The 18445-nt window shown below is 36.9% G+C and overlaps 1 protein-coding gene across 3 annotated transcripts in view; it reads left to right on the top strand.

Moving 5' to 3' along the window:
* The window catches only part of LOC115211868 (nuclear pore membrane glycoprotein 210-like), a 112992-nt gene that overhangs the window by 83402 nt on the left and 11145 nt on the right, over nt 1–18445 (top strand). For 2 of the 3 annotated variants that reach the window (XM_029780602.2, XM_029780604.2), the window contains 5 exons: nt 229–479; nt 1690–1906; nt 4385–4489; nt 5804–5998; nt 6971–7455. In XM_029780602.2, the coding sequence (XP_029636462.1) occupies nt 229–479; nt 1690–1906; nt 4385–4489; nt 5804–5998; nt 6971–7047 (845 nt within the window). In that variant the 3' untranslated portion in view covers nt 7048–7455. Of the gene's footprint in view, nt 1–228; nt 480–1689; nt 1907–4384; nt 4490–5803; nt 5999–6970; nt 7456–18445 lie in introns of those variants that run through there. The other variant, XR_004999102.1, reaches the window with a different exon arrangement.

Genomic DNA, 18445 nt, shown 5'->3' on the forward strand with positions numbered 1-18445 from the left:
CGATGATGTAGTTGTCTATTTTAAGAATGACATTGCAAGGTAGGTGTGAAAGTCCAGATCTGACCAGTTTGAGCATGAAACAGGTAGAACATTTTGGTTGGATATGGCTGATTTAAACACTAAAGAGTTAAAGATAGGCTATTGAAAATATTTTTATTTTATGTGTTTACATGTATGTGTGTATTGTGTGTCTTCAAACCCCTTTTTTATATTTTCGTTTCTTTGTAGGCAATTTTGTATGTAAATTGACAGTGGAGAGTAAAAATCTGGGACTGTCTTTAACGACACTAATGAGTAATGTCATTGTCCATGTGACCATTCCAAGTGAGGAGAACCAACCTGTCGTATCTGCACACTCAGAGACATTACCTTTCTATCCAGGATTTCATATCCATTCTCTTGAACTCTATCTTTCTACTACTAATCCCCAATCAACTCTAAGACTCTCAACTATATCAGCTCTATTTGAACACATTTTAGTAAGTTATTTCTTTCTTATTACCAAAATTTTGATTTGGTTCTTTTCTCTAAATTTATACTCTTTCAATAGATAGTATTTAAATTCACTCCTTCAGTAAATGCTTTTTATTAAAATGTAATTGTGTACATTAAATGTTGATGATGATGGTGTTACTATTTGCTTAGTCTCTGCTTCTTCATCTAACACATTTCATTGACTTTGAGTTTATGGTTTAAGAGTATTTTTACTAATTTCAATGTTTTGTTTCTGTCACTTTGGGTTGTTTCTACATATAGGCAACTATTTCTTACATAGAGTTTTTCTCATTCTGTAGTCTTAAATAATATATTGGTTGCTTTGAAAGATATACTTGGTGTTTGTGTGTGTATGTAAATATATATTGTGTGTGTATACACACACACACACACACACACATATATATATATGCTGAGACCCCCCTTCGGTCATGACTGACTGTGGGTTTGCACCTAGAAAGTTACCCTCCCAGTCATTAGTCCGGGCAAGGTTGTTTATGGAAGACCAGCAGTCGCCCATGCATACCGGCCTCCCCTCTACACTCCACCAGTGTTATCCAAGGGAAAGGCAATGGCCGATACAGCTTGGCACCTGTGACGTTGCCACTCATTTCTACAGCTGAGTGAACTGGAGCAACATGAAATAAAGTGTGTTGCTCAAGAACACAACATGCAACCCGGTCCGGGATTCGAATTGACAACCTCACGATCGTTAGCTCGATGCTCTAACCACTGAGCCATGCACCTTCACATATATATATATATATATATGGGGAAGGCATGACTGTGTTTGCTTCCCAACTATATGGTTTCAAATTCAGTTCTACTGCATGGCATCTTCAGCAAGTATCTTTTGTTATAGCCCTGGCTAACCAAAGCTTTGTGAGTGAATTTGGTTGACAGAAACTGAGAGAAACCTATTTGTGTGTGTGTGCGCTTCCTTATGTGATAGTTGTAAACAACTGTCACTGTCATACATGCAGTCTCATTTATTGCCAATATTTTGCAAAAGCATGTCAGGCTATGGGGAAACATTTCCTTGTTTGGAAATAGGTGAAGGTTGGCAGCAGGAAGGGCATTCAGCTGTAGAAAATGTACCTCAATGAATTCTGTCTGACACATGCAAGAATGAAAAAGTGGATGTTAGCACAATGATGATGATGTAATTAACAATATAAAATCTTTGTTTTAAAGGTGACTGCCAGTGACCCGTCCTTTATTGAAGTTTTACCTCCTCAGCCTGATATAACCACATCTATTATAGTCTACCTTGTCCGTCTACGTGATGTCAGCGCAGTATGGGACCGTCTTCGCACTGATCTCTATTTAGACTTTTCTTGTCCTCTCACTGGCCAACATGTCCACATTCCAGTCTACATTAAACTGACTGACAATAAACAGATTGTTTCAGGTATGTATTTCGGTTTTGATGATTTGCATGTTTCTTTTTCTTTTTTGTTGTCTCAGTCATTGGACTGTGGCAATGCTGGGGCACCACCTCAACCCTTTAGCATTCAGGTTTCTCTGTCAAATGTAACAATTATTTACATTGATATGAATTAGTCATGCATTACCTTCTAGCTTTAAGATTTCAATTATGTGATTCTTTTACTCTTTTACTTGCTTCAGTCATTTGACTGTGTCCATGCTGGAGCACTGCCTTTAGTCGAGCAAATCGACCCCAGTATTTACTCTTTGTAAGCCTAGTACTTATTCTATCGGTCTCTTTTGCTGAACTGCTAAGGGATGTAAACACACCAGCATCGGTTGTCAAGCGATGTTGTAGGGGACAGACACACAAACATATTCATACACACACACACACACACACACACACACACACATACATATACGCGATAGGCTTCTTTCAGTTTCCATCTACCAAATCCATTCACAAGGCTTTGGGCGGCCTGAGGCTATAGTAGAAGACACTTGCCCAAGGGGCCATGCAGAGGGATTGAACCTGGAACTATGTGGTTGGTAAGCAAGCTACTTGCCGCACAGCCACTCCTGCGCCACTATCCACACTGCCACTCCTGCGCCACTATCCACACTGCCACTATAATATTGTAGGGTAAGTGGAAGAGGCTGGATCTGGCCAGTTTAAAATTAAAACAAGTAGATCATTTTGGCCCGATATGGTCAGTTTCAATGCTAAAGGGTTAAAGGATTTAGTTGAACAAATCAATTTTATATCTGGTTCTTATTCTTATTCTATCAGTCTCTTACCAAACTGTTAAGTTACAGTGAAGTAAACAAACACCAGTTGTTGAGCATTGGTGAAAGACAAATGTATGTGTGCATGCATGTACACACACACACACACACACACACACAGTTTCCATCTACCAAATTCACTCAGACATTGGTTGGCCCAGAGCTACTGTAGAATACACTTGTACAAGGTACAAGTGGCACTGAATCTGAAACAGCGTAGTTAAAAAAAAAAATCTTCTTAACCACCCACCCATGCTTGCACAGATTGAAATGTTTTTGTGAGAGGAGCTCTGGTTTAATATCCTCTGTTGATCTCCATCTTCCATCCTTCTTATGTAGTGTCACTTATTACCTCCTCCTTCCTGACCCACTCTTATCTTCCTTTACCTTCCTCCTCAAACTAGAATGTGCCGTTGACCATGCCTCCACCTGTGTTCACCAGTTACCACATTCACCACTATCCCTATCTCTAACCATCTGTCATTCTTCTTTCACACTCTTATGAATTTACCCATCCACCCATACATGATCTTCTGACTCTATTCTCTCTTATATTGACTGTCTTTTACATGAAGGATATGTCCTGTCACCTCATCTTGACCATTGTTTTATCCTTTCCAGATGGGGTTGCCATGTATTTTGTCTCCAGCAAAACACCTGTTTCCGTCCTTCTTTTAAACTTTAGCCTCCCAACACCTGGCATAAAGCTACCTCCATCATAACTGCACTCCACTCTCCACTCTGTTAAGAGGTTCTTGTTTTGCAAGTTACCAGTGCTTGTGCCATGGATAAAAGTACCCAGAACACTCCGTAAATGATTGTCCTTAGGAAAGACATTTAGCTGTAGAAATAATGGCAAAGCAGATATTGGAATTTGAGGCAGTCTTCTGGCTCATTGGATCCCATCAAACCAGCCAACTCATGCCAACATGAGAGACAGATGTTAAATGACATTGATGAGGATGTTGCAGACATGACTTTGTGGTAACAAGTTCATTTTGCAACCACATTCTTTTGGCTTTAGTCCCACAGTGTGTGACCCCTGGGCAAGTGTCTTATGTAGCACTGAGCTGACTAATGCCTTGTAAGTTGATTTGGTAGACAGAAACTGTAAGAAGTCTGCTGTATATGTGTGTATGCATGTGTGTGAGAGCATGCAAGAGAATATGCATGAATGTTAATCTCTCACAGCTTCACTTGTCATCATCTGAGTGAAATGGAGACTTGATGATATTCCTTCTTTATATAATGGCCAATCACTTTGTGCTTCCAAGGTCCTGTTGAATTATATAAGAAAAATCCTTTGCTTGAAAGCCATATCAACATTGGTAACAGGAAGAATATCTGGCTATAAATCCTGTGTCAAATAAGTTACCTGTCCAACCCATGTTTGCATGGAAAACTGGACATTAAATGAATAAACAAACCTGTTTATTTTCTGTTTCATCACTCACTCGATCTATCAATGTTTCCGTTTCATATAGAAGTAGTGTTATTGTTTAGATAAATTATCAGTGTATATCTTGTAAGTCAAATATTGAATGTTTGAATTTAAAAAAAATAAAAGCCTGAACTTAGTTATGTCAATTTTCCAAAGAGAAGTCTTTATTTAAAATAACAAATTCATTTAATTTAGATATTTTTTATTATTTTTATTTTTTATACATTACAGATTCCAAAAACAAAGACCGATCCTTCACAGAGGTGACAACCAGCCAAACATTCTGGTTTCTCATTTTACTCTTCATAATTGCATTCTTTTTGATTTTGGCTTTAGGTATGATTTTTACCATTATTGTTGTATACATTTATATTTGTATCTGTTTTACCTCCATCTGTTTGTAATTGTGAAAGGGTGTGGTATAGTGGTTAGAATATTGGGTTCATGATCATAAGGTTGTAGGTTCAATTCCTGAAGTAAGAAGTGTATTGTGTTCTTGAGCAAGGCACTGCATTTCATGTGAAATATGTTTTAGCTGCAGCTTGTAATGCTTCTCTCGCCTTCCACCAGCTTTCACATCCTCAGTGGTTCACTGGAATGAGTGAGGACCAAGAGGGTGAGAATATATACTCATGTGTACAGAGACACCTAAAACAATTACCAAAAGTGTTCCCAGGTCATGCTCGTTGTGAGTGATGACCATTGATAGAGGGGTTATAGATAACTATTCTGGATGTCTCAATTGATTTCTAAGTAATATCTAATATAGACACAAGGCCACAAATGTTTGGGGAGAGGATGTGTAATTGATTAAATTAACTCTATTACATTACTTGGACTTATTTTATCGACTCTCGAAAAAAAAGGCAGAATTGTGTAAGTCCAGGAAGATTTGAACTTGAAACTTAAAAAAGAAGAAACTAAATGTCATGTGGTATTTTGTTTACTGCTTTATCAGTTCTGTCATAAAGATAATGAGGCTGTAGAAACAGATTGTATTAGAGATAGGAAGATTTACGATGACTAGAGTCATTAATCTGCTGTCTCTTGTTTATATTCTCAGCTGCAAGTTCAATATTTCCTTTCTGACTGCATGGCTGTGTGGTTAGGAAGCTTGCCTCTCATTCTTCTGCGTTTGGGTTCAGTTTCACTGTGTGACACCTTGGGCAAGTGTCTTGTACTATAGCTCTGAATCTACCAAAGCCTAATGAGTATATTTGGTAGTTATACGTGTGTTTATTAATAATTAGCAGAAGTTACAGAGTAACTCAAGGGCCAAGAGATTCATGTGTTGGAACTTATGAGTCATAAATTTATATGCCAGTGATAATGATCTTTCCTTGGATTGTTCTAGAACAAATTACATATATATATATATATATATAATATATATATATATATATATAATATATATATATATATGAAGGCCTTTTTCCAGTTTCTGTCTATCAAATCTACTCACATGGCTTTGGTCAACCTAGGACTGTAGTTGCAGACACTTGACCAAGATGCTACACAGTAGAATAGAACCGAATCTGAAACAATGTGGTGGGGAAGCAAGCTTCTTAACTGCTCAGCCACGTGAAATTTGTCTGTTCGAAACTATTCTTGAGATGATGACTATAATGTAATGTTCTTTTATATCTTCAGCCTACCAAATACGGTATGGAGCACAGAGAGTCAGTGACAGGCATGATGTTTTCCTTCAGCACCAATACAAAAACAGTTCTCCACATTCACCCATTCTAACACCCAAAGAAGTGCAAAGAAATCGTTATCCGGAAGAGACTCCCCAAAGCATTAGAAATACAAGTCAGCTGTTTCATAGGTCTTTCAATTCTTCAGGTAAGTTCTATTATGTCTGAAATGCGATGAAATAGTAATTATTAGAATTGCATATAAACTAGAAGGAAGGGATTTTGTTATGGTATCATCTTTAAATTGCATAGAATGACTGGATGAGACATTTTGGTACAGTTGTTTTGGTACCATTTATTTGGTATCGTTAATTCAACACTGACTTATTTGATGTTACATGTTTTAATATTTCTCTCCCTCTGAAGGTGGTGAGCTGGCAGAATTGTCACTGTGTTGGAAAAATTGCTTAGTGGTATTTCCTCCAACTTAATGTTCTGAATTCAAATTCTGACAAAGTTGACTTTGCCTTTCATCCTTTCAAGGTTGATAAAATAAGTACCAGTTGAACATTGGGGTCGATGTAATTGACTTACCCCATTCCCTGAAATTGCTGGCCTTGTGCCAAAATTTGAAACTAGTATTTCTCTCCCTTTTTCTTCCTTATTTCCTTTCTCTCCCTTTCATTCTATTTATGTGTGCAAGCATATTTCTCTTTGTATGTTAATGTGGCACCAGCACTAGTATCAATTCTGCTGTGGCGAATGGGTCATGAGTATAGCAAGGCCCCAGATATCTCAATCCTTAGTCATCGCCTTTGCAAGGCTCAGTGTCTTGAGATAGGCCTTCAATACTTTGTCCCATATCTTCCTTCGTCTCCCTCTTCCAGTGGATGGAACTTGTGTATACACATACGCTACATACACACATGAGGTAATTTGTTCAGTTTCCATCTACCAAATTCACTCACAAAGTATTGGTAGACCCACATCTATTGTGGAAAACTCGTGCCAATGGTGGAATGCAATGGAACTGAACCAAAATCCATATAATTGTGAAACTTATTTCGTAGCCATATACGTATATATATTTGTCTGCATGCACACATATTCATATCTACGTTTATCACTTTAACAAATTATTAATTTGATGGCATTATATCTATTTCCTTTCTGATTTCAGGCAGCCCTTATCACTTCCAGCAGCCTCGTTCAAGACAAAATGTGTTTCATCCTACTCTTTGGTCTGTGGAAAATTAAGCTGTAAGAACCATCCATGAGTGTTCAAGACTTTGTCTCAGTGAAACAGATACAAATACTTCCCTCTCTTTCTCTCTCTCTCCATTCATTGAACCACTCATCAAAATATCATCATCAGTATCATCATCTGGACTGTCTTATCATCCATTTTACATTTATCCATTGCTGCCTGTTCTCACCATCCACTGCTGTCATTCAGAACAACATGAAGAGAAGGCTTCTCTCTTATTTATTTATTCATTTTACTATTTTTTTTGTACTCTTCACCACTGTATTTTTCTCATTTTATTATTTTTTTCTTTCATTCTCAAGGATTCTTATTTCACTACAGAAAGCAAAGCAAAGCAAAGCAAACAGAATTTTCAGATATTAAAATAACAAATCTTCATCAAAATTACTAAGAACAAATGTTTTTTTTGTTGAAAAATTATTTTCACCATTTTTTTAACGTAAATTTTTGTCCATTGGAGAAAAAAAAAAAAAAAAACCAAACATTTTAATAGCTTTCAGACCAGTTTTTTTTACCTTTCTTAATTTCATTTTTAAAATTTTACAAACTGAATTTTCATATCCTTCCTCCATATAAACTGTTAAGCTTTAAATTAATCTAATCTCATTTTTTTTCAATTTTTTTTTAAGAAAGAATATTTTAGTTGTCAACCATTATAGCAAAACTGTGTTCAATTTTTAACTGTGATAGGAATGTAAAGATATTACTTTCTATTTTTTGTAAAAGCATGTAGTTTATCAAGTTTAAATCTTGCTTAGGTCAACTTTTAGTTTCATTTTCTCAGGGGTTGATAAAATAAGTACCAGGCAAATGCTGGGGTTTGATGGCAGAGTCATAGAGTATCTGACAAGATGCCTTGATGTATTTAGTTATGACTCTTGACATTCTGTGTTCAAATCTTGCTGTGGTTAATTTTTTTCTCTCATTCTTATGGGGTTGATAACAGCCAAATATTTCAGTTGATTTGATCAACTACTCCCTGTCTCCAGAATGTTTTGCCCTATATCTATGGTAGAAATCATCATCATTATTATTATTAAGGTGGCGAGCTGGCAGAATTGTTAGCGTGTTAGATGAAATGCTTAGCGGTATTTTGCCCATTGCTACATTCTGAGTTCACATTCTGCCAAGGTCAACTTTGCCTTTCATCCTTTCAGGGTTGATAAAAGAAGTACCAGTTGAACATTGTGGTCAATGTAATTAACTCATCATCACCTGCCTCTTTGTGGCAAAATTTGAAACCACCACCACCATTATTATTATTATTATTATCATCATTATTATTATTATTATTATTTATTATTAAAGCACCAAGCTGGCAGAATTTTTAAGCATGCTGAACAAAATGTTTAGCAGCATTTGGTCCATCCTTACGTTCTGAGTTCAAATTCTGTGGAGGTCAGCTTTGCCTTTCATCTTTTTGGGGTTGATGAAAAAGTACCAGTGGAGCACTGGGGTCGATTTAAACGACTAGCTCCTTCCCCCAAATTTCAGGCCTTGTGCCTATAGTAGAAAGGATTATTATTACTGTGATATGCATGTATGTGTGTGTGTGTATATATATGTATGTGTGTATATATATATATATATATATAATATATATATATATATATATATATATATATATATATATATATATATATATACACACACACACACACACACACACACATACATATATATATTAAGGCAGCAAACTGGCAGAAATATAAGCATGCCTAGTGGTATTTTGTCTGTTTACATTCCGAGTTCAAATTCTGCCGAGGTTGACTTTACCTTTCATCCTTTTGGGGTCAATAAAATAAGTACCAGTTGAGTACTGGGGGTTGTTGTGATTGACTTGCTTGCCCCCCCTCCCATGATTGCTGGCCTTGTACCAAAATTTGAAACTATTATTAGCATTTTGGCTGTTCTGAGTTCAAATTCCACTGAGGTCAACTTTATCTTTCATCCTTCCAAGGGTCAATGTAATCAACTTCCCCAGAATTTCAAGCTTTGTTCCTTTAGTAGAAAGAATTATTATTAAGATGCCAAGCTGGCAGGATCTGTAGATATGTTGATTTGGAAGAACTGCTGAGATCAACTTTACCTTTTATCCTTTCACAGTTGATAAGTACCAGTTGAGTGTTTCAGTTGATGTAATCAACTAACCCCTTTACTTCATTATTATTAAGATGTCGGAGTGGGGTAAACAATAATGAACTAATTTGCCTCCAATATTGAGTTATGTCCCTTTATATTGAATTTCACCGTCATTGATGTTAACTTTGACTTAATTGAGGTACTCAGTGTTAATTTAATGGACTTAATCCCATCATTTAAAAGCATGTGGGTGGGTGCTAATGTATAAAACCACCCTTGTGTTGTAAACATGTCACCGTTTATCCCAGTGTATTTTGAGAGCAAATCCGTCTGAGTTTAATTTAGCATTTCTTTGTTTTATATTTGATGAAATATCCATGAAATACTGGTGTTGATTCTACTCCAGCCATAGCACATTTGAGACTTTGTGGTGAAATATTATGGAGTAAGCAGTAAAGTTCTGGTCAATAAGCCACAGACTGGTTCTGCTTCTTAATTGAAGCCATATTGTTTCCTTTATATTGCTAGCATGATTGGGATAGTCATGAAGGCTACTACATTCAAGTACCCCATCTTTTTTCAATCTTGTGTCTATATCAGAAGTCTTCATCATCATTCTATTTATTTATGTGCCCTTTTCAAACCTAGCCAGGCTCATGGGCCCGGTTTCTATGGCGTATGTTTCACCAAAGTCGTGTCTCGCCTTTACCTTCGAAACACGGAGTAGACGAAATGGAGGCGACTGAAGAAAGGGAATTTTCCTTGTGTTGCATGTCTTGTACCCTGTTTTTTCGTTGTTTAAAAAAATGTCCGTTTCCATGGTTCTGTTTTTATGTTTTCGTTTCTCATTGTGTTCGACGTTGTTTTTTGTATCCTGTACCCATATATGCATGTATATATACATATAGATGTAGGTACGTACATATATGTATGTATATATGCATATGTTTTATTTATTATTTTGTTATTGTATGATGGAACGCCATGCATCCTCTTCCAAGTGTATATATATATATATATATATATATATATATATATATATATTTATTTGTCCTGGGGTCGATTTGTTTGCCTAAACCTTTCATGGTGGTGTCACTGCATGGCTGCAGTCCAGCAATTGAAACAAATGAGATTTATTATGATTAGTTTTGCTGCATTAAAAATGATAGTTACTAAACTAAATATTCTTTTTGTATTGAGTTTTGCAGTCAGTAGTTTGGTATTGGCCTCAGTTAAATTGATTACACACTTGCACTCACAAATTGGAGGCCTTGTGTCTGTTGGTGTACTACAGAATTGGTAATCTGTTAAATGTCTTGCTGTCGTGAGTTACGTCCCTTTATGAGCTGTCGTTCACTAGACGTTTGTACCATCTGTCAGAAAGTAGTGAATGTTTATAGTGCTGTCTACTCCTATAAGGAGTAATAGGTGTTATTCTTTTTTGGCTGGACATTCCTGCTGTGATCAGCACATCTTCCCCCACCTTTTTATAGCGTCATCCATGACTGTGTTATCCATATGTATTTTCTCTTTGTAAAAGGGAGGGTGTGATTTGGGGACGATTTGGCTGCTATTTCTAGCAGGCCATGCAACCATTTAAGTACTTTTTCAGTCATTAGATCGCAGCTATGCAGGGGCACTGCCTTGAAGAATTTGTAGTGGAATGAATTACCCCAGTACTTTTTCTTTTAAAGCTTGATGCTTATTCTATGAATCTCTTTTTGCTGAACCGGTAAGTTATAGGGGCATAAACAAACCAAACCAGTTGTCAAGCAGTGGTGGGGGACAAAACACACACACACACACACGACGAGCTTCTTTCAGTTTCCATCTACCAAACCCACTTACAAAGTTTTGGTTGGCCCAGTCCTATAAAGGACAACACTTAACCAAGGTATCACTGGGACTGAACCCAGAACCATGTGGTTGGGAAGCAAGCTTCTTTCTATGCAACCATGCCTGCATCTATAGTTAACTCCAAATCAGAATTTGCATTCAGTCCAGCATAAGGGCCAACTTTCGAAACTGATATAACTTATTATTTTAACTTTCACTTTTCTGTGCACCAGCATGGCCACAGTCTAATAATAAACGGCACCACCATTTGCCACTATTATATTGTATCAAGGCAAGAAAGCGCGCGCGCACACACACACACACGCACACATACACTTCTTTTAGTCTCTGTCTACCAAATCTACTCGCAAGACTTTGGCCAGCTCGAGGCTCTCGCAGTGGAACTGAACACAAAATTGCATGGTTGGGAAGCAAATGTCTAAACCACACAATCATTCTTGTGTCTTCAACAACTATGAATTTTCACACACATACAGGACTTCAAATTTAGTGGGAGGAAGAGGTATAGTAGATTCTGTTGGGTTTTTGGGGCTGGTAAAACTTCATCTTAGTGACCTATGAAAAGGTGAAAAGTGAAAGCAGCCTGTATGAGATTTAAATTTGAAGCATAAATGACTGTAGCTAAATACTGCAGATCTGTCAGCCAGTTCACTATCCTCTTACTAATATTCATTTTTAACATATACACAAGGTCTCAAATATTTAAGGGGAGGGGCTATATTCGATTACATTGATCTTTGGTAGGGTGAAAGGCAAAGTTGTCCTCAGCAGGATTTGAACCCAGAACAAAAATCTTTGATTATATACAGCAAGGTGTTTTGTCTGCACTGCTTTTTGTTCAGCATGCTTACAATTTGGTCAGCTCACCAAAATAATAATAATAATCCTTTCTACTATAGGCATAAGGCCTGAAATTTGTGGGAGGGAACTAATCAATTGCATTGACCCCAGTGTTTCACTGGTACTTAGTTTATTGACCCCAAAAGAATGAAAGGCAAAGTCAACCTTGGTGGAATTTGATCTCAGAACACAGGTAACAAAAATATAGTTTTAAGTTTTGGCACAAGGTCAGTAATTTGGAGAAGAGGGGCACATCAATTACATCAACACCAGCACTTGACTGGTATTTTTATTACATTGACACTCTTACAACCAAAAAAAAAATGGAAGGTGAAGTCAGTCTCACTGGCATTTGAATGATGATAATAATATAAACAATTACTAAAATATTAATAATACATCAGTAAAGGTTTGTACATATTTCCTTCATTTGTCATGATCTTTTACATTATTCCTGAAAAAAAAATCTTGGCTCAATTGTTTAAATTCATCATTTCTAATTTTATTCAAAATGTTACATGAAATCTGTTGGCAAAGCTTATTGGATGACTTATTATTTAGTCTATGTTACTGTTTAGCCCTGCTTCAAGCTTGATTGAACAGACCTATAATGAAAGGTGCTCACACTGTGATCATCCTGTCTGTCCTCTTTAGTCAGTATATCTTGGACTACATCACCCAATGTGCATTTTCTTTTCTAAGACTGAAGGGTGATTTGAAGGAGATTTAGTTGCTATTTCAAGACAGTCAAACAGCTACATAGATGACTCCTTGTCAAGGAGTGAGTTTTTATTAAGATAATAGTAAAAGTCCCAAAGTTATAAACTAAAAACAGTCAGACTGGATGGTCATGTCTGTATCATTATCCTCTCTACTTCTGTAAGTCATCTTGCACCCAGGTTGATTAGTCACTCCTTTCTTACTGGAACTTTTGAAGTGGTTCCAGCTTGAGCACATGGGGTATTTAAAGGGATGCAGGTTCTATTCCTTGTGACCCTATCCACCCTTATGAGCCTGTTGCCATATGGTCCACAACTGCTTATTTGCCAAGTGGTCCTGTTATGGATCCCACCTACTTATTTTGCAGCTACCTACATACTTGTAGCCATTATGTTGATACCCCCACTTGGGGGTGTTTACCCAGGCCCTCCTGCTTAGCAAGATGCAGTCTTATGTCATAGAATTGTTACAATCAGCTCATATTGGAACTGACTGTTACAGTTCTATGACATAAGATTCATTTGTGCTCTTTGGATATATTGTATCTGTGCCTCCTAATCTTAGGGTTGCGGGAGTACTGTCACCGTTAGTATTTCATGTAGTGGTTTCAAAGGAGCGGCTTCTAATTTCCTTTTCTTAGATTAGGTGGTTGGTACAGAATATGTCTTAACAGCGCTCCCACTGCTTATAGTTGTTGAGAGAACTTTCTTGTAATGCCTATTCTTTCTCAAAGTGTGTCAGTCCATTGCGAGTTTTGTGTAAAACTATAGTGAGTGAGTAGTTGATGAATGCTATTTTAAGAACTTTGATTCTGGTTATCATCATCATCACCATTTTAACATCCACTGTTCCATGCTTGTATGGGTCAGACAGATTTTCTACAGCTGGATGCTCTTCTAGTTGTCCACAAACAATATAATGTTTCCTCATGTTTTATTTTTCACTGTGAAGATTTTGGTGTGGAGACAATAACAGCAAAACGTTCTTGTATCCTTTCTAAGTTTAGTTTCAGAGAGTAGTGATACAGCTTATTTTTCCATCTCTTTGTTGGTTAATGGCTTTTATCTTTGAGCTTCTCCAGTTGCTGGTATTACATTACAGGGTGTAAGGTGGTGAGCTGGGCAAAAGGCTTAGTGGCATTTTGTTTGTATTTGCTGAGTTCAAATTGCACCGAAGTCAACTTTACCTTTCATCCCTTCAAAGATTGATAAAATAACTACCAGTTGAGTACCAGTACTCAACTTACCCCTCCTCCTAAATTGCTGGCCTTGTGCCAAAATTTGAAACGAATATTACATTATGGGGTTTTATTGAGAACTAAATTTTGGTGTGTTTTTTTTTCTTTTTTTTTATACTGTTATTAGTCCATGTCATGCCTGACCAAGAAAACCCATAAATCTTCCTACATTGACCCAAAAACTTGTCTTCAATCCACCAATGCAACTAATCAACTTTAAAATTCTTAATTGAATCAAAAGAATAAAATTTTAATAGTATTTATTTTTAAAATTTCATCTCATCTATGTATTGAACACTTTTTTACTCTGTAGTAAAATTAAAATATTTCCATTTTTTTTTGTTTTTGAAATTATAATTTTAACATTTCTCTCTTTATTTTTGAAAGTATGAATCTATTTGAACGTCAAAGAGCATTTGAAAGGGTTTATTTGTATAATTGTTATAATTGGTGTATTTGACTGCACTAAACTCATTTGTTTGAATGAAATGTTTTTATGAAATAAAAATCTGGCCACCTTCACACAAAAGTCACTACCTGTTCATTTTCAGTTTACTTTTGAGGTATTTGAAAGTTGGCCATCATAAATGGACCTCTTAATTATCTAGCTAAATTATCATGTGTGATAGCTATCACCATCATCGTTTTTGTTTTAACGGCCACTTTTCTATGCTTGCATAAATTGGATGGAGTTTATTAAGGCAGATTTCCTATGATCAGAGGCTCTGCTTGCTGCCAACCCTCACTTGTTTTCAAGCAAGATAATAATATTTCCCTATATACAGATATGTTTTCACAGTGACATTCACTTATATGATGTCAAGACAAGGAATGACATGCACACACATGCCCTCCCTCCACACATGATGTCTCTTTAGAATCTAAAGAAACAGAATACTCAAAGTTGGAATGTTGTTGATCTTAAGTTTTATCAATAAAAGGCAAACCTGAGGCTCTCATCATAATCATCATCCATCATTATCGTCCTCATTTTAACGTTCCTTTTCCCATGCTCACATGGGTTGGATGGAATCTATTGAGGCTGATTTTCCATACAGAGACATTTTTTCACTAAATATTGGAAATGTTACCGCTTGTACAATGGTGACATGTTTACAACTCTCACGTGATGTCAGGGTAGTGGGAGAAATGCACAAACATGCATGTGTGTGTTTGTGTATGTATGTATATATATATATATCTTGTTTCAGTCATTTGTGGCTATGCTAGGCCATTGCCTTGAAGGGTTTTAGTGGAAAAAAATCAGCCTCATGGTTTATTTTTTGAAGCCTAATACTAATTATATTGGTCTTTTTTGCCGAACTGCTAAGTTACCAGGATGTGATCGCACCACTACCATTTGTCAATCGTTGGTGACGCACACGTCTATATATGACGAGCTTCTTTCAGTTTCCGTCTACCAAATCTACTCACAAAAGCCTTGGTTGTCCCGAGGCCATAGTAGAAGACACTTGCCCAAGGTGCCACGCAGTGGGACTGAACACAGAACCACGTGGTTGGGAAGGAAGCGTCTTATATCCAACCTATCCTGCCTTTTCTTTTTAATCTTGTATCATCACTGACCAACTTGATTGATGTCAGTGATACAAACTTTAGCATTTGATTAAGCACCTGCTATTTATTTTTCTAAATCGAAATCATGCTGAGATCAATAAAATAACTACCAGGGGCCGATTTGATTGACTACAGATTTATGACCATATGTCAATGTGAGGCCACTGGTTAATTTGTTCTGATGGTTATCTTTTTTTTTAATTTGCCTTTAAAAACCATATAAAATGAGCTATGGTAGAGCCTGCCCTGATCCTTCGCAAAACTATTGGGTGCATTCTTGCTTCTCAACCACATGGCTCCGGGTTCAGTCACATTGTGTGGTGCCCCTACTATAGCATCGGGCTAACCAAAGCCTTGTGAGTAGATTTGGTAGACGGAAACTAAATGAAGCCCGCTGTATATATATATATATATATATATATATATATATGCGTGTCTTTGTGTCAGTGTTTGCTCACTTTTATTGACAACCGGTGTTGGTGTACTTACATCCTGCGTAATTAGCGGTTCCTCAAAAGATATCGATAGAATAAATACTTGGCTTAACAAGTCGATTTGTTCAGCCAAAACCCTTCAAGGTAGTGCTCAAGCATGGTCACAGTCAAATGACTGAAACAAAACAAAAGATAATGCTATATATACATGCATTATACACGCATATTCGTGCGCACGCACACTCATACAAACCCATATACATATATATGTATATAGGCATATATATTAAATATACAAGGGCTAGCTGAAAAGTTTATAGGTTTATTATGAAGGAGTGATGCTAGGGCTGTGAAGTCTTGCATGCATTAATTTCAACTCTGTTGATAATTCCACTGTTTCTTTCCCTGTAAACTGACTGTTCAAAGAACATTTCAAAAGTAACTAGCTTCTAGTCTTGAAAATAGACAAAATTTGGCATTGCGGTGTTATCAAGTACCTGCAGGAGAAAAGCTTTAGTCCCCCCCCCCCAAGAACATCCATGCTGACATGGTCGCTACATTAGGAGATGATGCTCCAGCTTTATAAACAGTGCAAAAGTGGGCAGTTGAATTTAGGAGAAGGGAGAGTCTTGAATAACTCCCAAGGTCCGGACGGCCTGCAGCTGCCACCACCAAGGAAAACATTGATCGTTATCACCACCTGCAGGTGGATGGCAGACAATTGACTAGAAATCAAATAGTTAATGTTATTAACATATCCTGTGAGAAAGTTCAGAATATTCTGGAGAATGTACTTGGCATGACGATTGTTTCTGCTCGGTGGGTGCCACGTTTTCAGATACCTGATCAAAAGCGCATATGGTAAGAAAATCTGATACTGTTTGAGGCAGGTCCAGCTGGTTTCCTGACCGAGAGACAAAGAGACAATCCATGCAGTGGAAACACTCCTCCTAACCTTCTCCAAAGAAGGTCAAGGTCATTTCCTTTGCAGGGAAGGTGATAGCCTCAATTTTTTGAGATGCAAAATGCATTGTGTTTATTGACTATCTTCAAAAGGGCCTGAAACAGTTATAAGAGGATGAAAGTTTGTTCACCAATGGAATCCAAGCACTGCAACACTGATGAAATAAGTGTATGGATCTTAAGGAGGACTATGCTGAAAAATAATCCTCATTTGGTTACATTCCATGAAAGTATCTTGGTGAGCCTGGAACTTTTCAGCTGACTCCCACCCCACGAACATGTATATATACCGATTATATACGCATGCACATACATTATAACTGGGACTCCGTCGGTTACAACGAAGAGAATTCCAGTCGATCCGATCAACGGAGCAATCGGTTCGTGAAATTAACGTGCAAGTGGCTGAGCACTCCACAGACGCGCTTACCCTTAATGTAGTTCTCAGGGAGATTCAGCGTGGTGCAGAATGTGACAAGGCTGACTGACCCTTTGAAATACAGGTACTACTCATTTTTGCCAGCTGAGTGTACTGGAGCAAAGTGAAATAAAGTATCTTGCTCAAGAGTACAATGTGTTGCCGAGAATTGAACTCACAACCTTACGATCGTGAGCAGAATATCCTAACCACTGAGCCACACACCTTTGTATATATGCATATATATATGTATATATATATATGTATATATGTATATATATATATATATATATTTAAAAAAGGAGATGTGGAACACGAGTTGTGATATATAAAAAAAGGAAATGAAGAAAATGCTGACAAAATAATTTAAGTAAGGGAGAGTGTATTTAATTAGGTGAAAGTTCTTTTTACCGGTTGCGCATTTGTTATGCGCAACCGGTAAAAAGAACTTTCACCTAATTAAATACACTCTCCCTTACTTAAATTATTTTGTCAGCATTTTCTTCATTTCCTTTATATATATATATATATATATATATATATGGTATGTGTGTGTTGTCTCCTTATCTCGAATTCATGCACTCGTTTATAAACAAACGTCACTATCGTACAGAGTCCGTTGTTTCCAGTCTACCGAGAAAACAGGTTCAGCCATAAGGAAATATTACATTAGTGGGAAATAGGCATTGGCTGGGATAGGAAAGAGATCTGGTCTTAAGAAATTCCGTCTGGTCCATGCGAGCATTTAAAAATGGCCATTTGACCGGTGAAGATACCTGAATGAGATAAGTAGGTAAAAAAGAAAACAAGTATGTAAAATGTACTTCCCTGTTTTGCATATCTCTATCAAATATAAGACTTAGGAAACTAAAAAGATTCCCATCTCTCTATGTGGTTGCTCCTCTTGCTAGAAATAGCTGTAAAGATTCCTTCAAATTGTACCTTATCATCAAAAAGTTAAGTAGACTTATGTATTTAGCTTAGTGGTTCTCAACTGTTTTTAATATTCGGACCACATCCAAAACTTGGATTTTCGAGTGAAGTGGTGGAGCTGCACCCAAAAATGTAAAGCGTAAGTCAATTAAAGAAAAAAATTATATTCAATGGTGCAGGCGTACCTGTGTGGTAAGAAGCTTGCTTCCGAACCACATTCAATTCCTGAGCTTCTGCTAATACATTACATGTACCACGTCCTCGCGTTGTTGCTTTTTTGTGTTTGTACTTTTTGGAATTTATTATTATACTATTATTATTATTATTAT

This window comes from Octopus sinensis, linkage group LG5 (assembly GCF_006345805.1).
Source record: "Octopus sinensis linkage group LG5, ASM634580v1, whole genome shotgun sequence".
Lineage (NCBI taxonomy): Eukaryota > Metazoa > Mollusca > Cephalopoda > Octopoda > Octopodidae > Octopus > Octopus sinensis.